At 46.7% G+C, this 6,037-nt stretch overlaps 1 protein-coding gene across 1 annotated transcript; it reads right to left on the minus strand.

The window, feature by feature from the left end:
• Positions 1-731: 731 nt before the first annotated feature.
• PtA15_15A297 (uncharacterized protein) lies at positions 732-2,416 on the minus strand (the record flags this gene model as incomplete). Its single annotated transcript, XM_053163488.1, has 5 exons — positions 732-1,226; positions 1,365-1,736; positions 1,811-2,107; positions 2,299-2,317; positions 2,406-2,416. 5 exons carry the CDS (start codon positions 2,414-2,416, stop codon positions 732-734), a joined length of 1,194 nt encoding a protein of 397 aa, XP_053027459.1.
• Between the last annotated feature and the right edge of the window lie 3,621 nt (positions 2,417-6,037).

Raw genomic sequence — 6,037 nt, forward strand, 5'->3', positions numbered from 1 at the left:
TTGGTTGTGATCTGTATATAAACCAGGTTGGGGAAGACATCTCACAAGGTTTTACAATCTTGGCAGTAGGTAAACTGTGACAAGATATGATTATCAAGCCTCTTTGTGGATAGATTTGGATGAATTGTATCAGAAATATTGGGAGAAGAGTAAAGGTTGAACCATTGTAAATGGCTAGACATGTACAGCCATTCCGAAAAAGCTTGGTTCCTTTGAAAGGAATTTCCAACTTGTGTGTATCCAACAACAAGGTTGGACAGATGGATATCCATCCCCACAAGCGCAGTCGCTTAGAGGATGCTACCGGCCAAGCCGTTCGGTAGCAAAAAAAAATGCTGGCAGCGGGGGGACCAGCATCCTGACACCAGGGTGCGTCCATCATGATGGCGGACCGGGGTAAAAATTGGTCAAGGATTCCAATTCTGGAATCAAAAAAGAGGGGAAATGAGTAGAATTCAGTGATTGAGCTCACCTACTCGTGATATAGGTGTCCTGCCTTTGCATACAAGGTTGGAAAATCCCACTGGAATTTCCAGCGGAAATTCCCTCCAAAGAAGCCAAGCTTTTTTGGAATGGCTGTAAAACAGAATTGGGTTTGCTAGGGTTGCCCAACTGTTTGACCAGAGTTACCAACAATACGTGTATTGTTGCCCAGGACACCGGAAGGGAAGTGACGAGTGTCTCGAGGAGGCAATGGTGCCAATCAGTTGATTGGTCACTCTATCCAACATTCAGGCAGCGGTATCCTTGAAATTGATTGACGGATCCTGCATCATTTTAATCAGGGTTGGCAGGGCCTGTGAGACGAGTGGGTACATTGTCTCAGGAGCTGACCGGTCAAGAGGTGAGTTGAGGGCCATGATGGCTGCATCTCGTTGGTGCCAGTCAGCAGACTTGATTTTGATTCCCACAAACGGGATCACAAGTGTTCCTATGTAGTGCATCCCCAACGGTTTGGGTGAGTATGGCGAGCCACAATACGGCGGCCATACTGATGTTCCATTCGCATCAACGGGTACATGAACTCCGTCGTGGGAGTGGAGGCGACGGGAGCCGGCCAGCAGCCAGCGCGACTGGGCGGCCGTCGTCTCGCTCGTGTTGCCGGCGTGGGATTGGGTGTGGAGGGTGAGTTGGCAGGTCTTCTGGTCGACGCGCAAGGTGAACACCGAGCAGCCGTCGGCGGAGGGCACCATGCAGAGGATGTCGGCGCGATGGGCGCGGATTGTCTAGCGCCGCACACACGACTTGGCGTCCCAGAAATGCACATTGCCGAGCGAGTCGCCCGAGATGATCGTGCCACTGGAGACAGAGAGATGTTTTCAGAGGCGGCTGGTGTGGTGAGAGAGAGAGAGAGAAAGGGCGACTGACTTGAGGACGGTGACGGTCCAGACAAGTGTGTGTTTGCCCTGGAGTTTCTCGACGGTCATCCGGTTGAGACAACGGCCGGAGCCGGCGGCCCACTTGCGCAGACTGGAGTCGGCGCCGCCGGCGACAAAGAAGAGCTGCGAGTCGGTGGGCTCCTGGAGCGGGGGAGGAGTTTTGGAGGGTGAGATGCCCCAGGCGAGGCTGAGGAGACGGGTGTTGCAGCGGTCGAGCTTGCGGACGAGCTCGAGCTGGTTGTCAGCGATGGCGGCGATGCGGATGGCGCCGTTGTCGCAGGCGATGGCCAGCCGGGTGTGTGCGGGGGAGGGGGCGAGGGACCAGATGGCGACGGAGGGGGGCATGGCCAGGGGGCGCTAGACAGAAACAGGTTAGTGTATGTGTGATTGTTTCCGACATTTGGAGACGTGCAATAAGCTCAACAGGGGACATGACTGGCACCTGGATAATGAAACTTATAATCAGGGTTTTTTTTTTTGGATCGTTTGGTCAAAGAATTGTTGAGACTGAACGCAACTGGATTGAAGAAGTGTAGGCCAACTACACGAGAAGGCGAAGTATCGGGACTGGACAATTGGTGTGGACCTTGGTTAGGATTGATGGCTGAGGCTGCGATCTTGGTGAGCAAAATTGAGGATGTGTTGGAGGCAAGGATGGTTCTCGGTTTACAGATAGAAGCGAGCTGAGAGAAGATTGTTTGCTTGAGCAATAGCTTCTTGGCGATTGCCTATTGAGCAAACAAGCGGATCATGAGTTGATGCTTCTGGCGAGTGTGGAAGTGGAGCCCAATTTTCGAGGCATCCGTGTTGATTGTCATCATGATAAGTACCACCAATCAAAGCGACTTCCCTGCGGCATGTGGTTGGGTTTTCTACTTGCTTGGTGGGTGGGACTCCTTCTTCTGCCGCTTTTGCTAACATGCCTTTGTGGAATCAACCTGTGGGAGAGGGGAGGCAGGGCATGTCCACGCGAGATCAGAATCCAATTTGATGAACAATAGAGATAAGGGAGCATGAGACTCGTACCACGGAGGCATTGTTCTCTCAAAGCCTGCACCCTGAGTTGACAAAGTGCTGATCAAGGGAAAAGGGCCGTCAGACAATCTGGATTCTGGTGGATCTTGACGCAGGGGCAGATGTGACGACGGAGTGGCTTGGCATGCTTGCAACATTTTCAGGCTCAGCTGGTGGTATGTAGAGGGAGGTGTGAGGGTTGGTTTGTGGTGGCGGTAGAAACAACAAACGCAAACAGATGAAGCGTTGTTGGGGACGCGGTGGTGGTTGCAAGGCTGGAGTGGTTGAGTAGATGTGTGTTTACATCCAGACAAAGCGTTGCAGAGGACGCTACGGAAGCCCTAAAGGGACACGCATCCGGCCACTGTTTTGAAAGATCAGAAAATGTGATTTTACAAAATACAGATGCATGAAACGTGTACCACATGTATACACCTTCCAACTTCGGGATTCCATGAAACCAGAAGTTGGATTCTTGAATCAATGGCCGGTGGAGATCGGTCATTGATAGGAGTCCACACCTCCGTTGATGCCCGGCCCTTACTGTGAAGCCTGGCCTACTAAACAGTTCGCTATAAGAGGCTATGAAACTATCCGAGAGGATAATTCGCCGAATGCTTGCTTAGTAAACTTAGGATATATAAGATTTTGGAGTCCTTGGTCACGATGATGATATGAATGTAATTTATACTTTGAGTTTTATTTGTAGAGTTATAAGAGTACGAGTTTCTCGGATAACAAAATATAATGTGAAGAAAGACAATAACAAAGAATATCCCGATGGGAAAAGAAAGAAGAAAGAGGGAGAAAGAACAACCCAAAGAGCGCAAAAAAACCAACGGAGACACAAGAGAATTAATGACATCATCAGAGAAATCAACACGTCATAGATGATGAACTGCTAAAGTGATTCAACGTTCATCGGAGAAATCCCGATGCTGATCGATTCCGCATAACAATCTAACAATCTACAAGGATTAATCAGCAAGATTTGCCCATAATAAGCCTTGTTAATCAAACCAGGTCGTTACAAAATAAGCCTAGCCTACTATCATTCAGATGTTAGTTAACCTTCTTCTTCTTAATTTTCTTATTTTGCAAATCCGCCAGACGGCGGAATTCTTCTAAATATTTATTTGCTGATTCAGGAATGTGATTTTGAGAGACCCACGTGTCCTCCCCTGGCGTAGAATTGAGCCATGACATTAAGTAATCAAACTTACCCTTACCCGCACTCCTCACTTCGAGAACTGCCTTGATCCTCGACCAATCAACAATCTGATCATCCGTGTTGTTTTTTATACCTAGATTAGACAAACGACCCCGCACCGTATCCGGGCTTATATAACAAGTTAGCAGGGACACATTAAATACAGGATGCAGCTTAGGATAATCAGCAGCCAAATCCAGCTGTACCGCATTAAACCCTACCATCTTCACTACCGTGAATGGACCGATGTACCTATAGTCCAGCTTTGAATTTAATCGCCTTGACTGAATGAACTTACGAAGTAACAAAACCTGGTCCCCTTCCTTATAGACAGGAGCATCCCGCTTCCCTCGATTGTAATATTCCGCCTGCTTGATCCGAGCCTGGCGCAAACATTCCATAGCCATCTCCTGAGTAACCTGTAAATCCACTACAAAATCGTCCAAACCCTTCCAGTCAGTATTTTCAGTCAAAATGTTAAACCGTGGGTGATAACCATACATAAAGAAGAAAGGAGAAATCTTCAAACTCGCCGAATCCGCATTATTTATGGAAAACTCGGCCATGTCGAGGCACTTATCCCAGTCATCCTGATGATAAGAACAGAAGTGGTGAAGATAATCTTCCACCACTTGATTCATCCTTTCAGTTTGCCCATCCGTTTGAGGGTGGTAAGCAGTCGACAAAGCCGACTTGATTCCTAAAGAATTCATCAACGCCTTCCAGAACTCACTGACAAATGTACTCCCCCTGTCCGAAACAATCTTTTCAGGCAAACCGTGCAACCTAAAAATATTCTTTTTAAACAAATTAGCCAAAACAGCGGAGGAAGACGCCTCCTTACAAGGAACAAAGTGCGTCAATTTGCTCAATAGGTCTATGACTACCAAAATGGAATCAAAACCGCCTGATAACGGCAACTTAACAACTAAATCCATCCCTATCACGCTCCATGGCCTCGGATCCGCCACAATGGGAACTAATTTCCCATCCGGGGCTCGCCGCCTCGCTTTCACTCGCTGACAGGAATTGCAGCTATTGACATACCAAATCACCGAGCTTTTGACCCCAGGCCAAGAGAACGTCCGCGTCAAAGTCGACAAAGTACGGGCTATTCCCGGGTGCCCCACCGCCGGCGAATCATGATACATTATCATTATTCTTGTGCGCAAAGAAGAAGGCACGAAAAACCTGTAGTTATGCCAATAAACATTGTCAATTAATCGAACATCCTTTTTGTGTTCAACCTCGGCTGGCAGATAAAACTTCTTAAAATAAGTCAGTAAGGTTAATGTTGGTCGTTGGAAGAACAAGTCATGAGATGTGGTAGGGGAGATATCCTTATTACCCGAAATTTCCTCACAAGAAACCATCCGCCTTGTGATCAAGTTTGCATCTCCCGATATCATTCGCCCATCACAAAAATCTTCCCAGCGGCTTGGTCCGTTGGCGGGATTCTTAGAACCTACAATATGATAGATAAGCATGTTGAAATTATCCAAAAACAGGGCCCATCAAGCTTGTTTCGGCGATAAATATTTCGCTGTTTTAAAATAAAGCAGATTTGAGTGATTGGAAAACATGGATACAGGGTTCCGGGTACCCATCAACCAAGCCCTCCATTCCTCACAAGCCAACACAATGGCTAACAGTTCCAAATCGAAAATTTTCCAGGAACGCTCCCTATCCAAGAGTTTCCTGGAAAAATAACTTACCGGAAGATAATCCCCGTTAGCATTTGGCTGGCTAAGGACAGCCGCAATGGCATAGCCCGAGCTATCAACGTGAACAATTCTATCCTTGTCAAAGTCGAAGTGAAGTAATAAAGGTTCGTTAACAAACAACTTTTTGAGAGCTTCAAAGGCGATCACCGCATCTGCTGAATTAAGTAAAGTAGAGTCACTATACTTATCCTGCGTTAAAGTCGTCAGAGGACCTGCCACCGTTGAAAACTGCGGAATGAAGCACCTATAAAAATTCGTAAACCCTAAAAACTTCCTTAAACCACGAACTGTTATTGGCAACGGCCAATTATTAATAGTATCTAATTTACTTGCACTCATTTTTAAACCTTGATCAGTAATATCAAAACCCAGGAAGGTAACTTTTGAACAGAAGAAATCACATTTGTTCAAAGAAGCTTTTAAAGAAAACTCACAAAGTTTCCGCAAGATATTCCTTAAATCTAACAAGTGTTGATCTCGAGTCTTAGAATAAATTAAAATGTCATCAATATAAACAAAACAACACACATCCAAGTACTCACGCAGTACATGTTGAATAAACCTTTGAAAAGTAGCAGGAGCATTAGCCAAGCCGAAAGGCATTACCTGATACTCGTACAACCCCCAAGGAGTCCTGAAAGCAGTTTTCCATTCATGGCCTTCCACCACCCGGAGGAGATTAAACGCCGCTTTAAGATCTATTTTTGAAA

This window comes from Puccinia triticina, chromosome 15A (assembly GCF_026914185.1).
Source record: "Puccinia triticina chromosome 15A, complete sequence".
Classification (NCBI taxonomy): Eukaryota; Fungi; Basidiomycota; class Pucciniomycetes; order Pucciniales; family Pucciniaceae; genus Puccinia; species Puccinia triticina.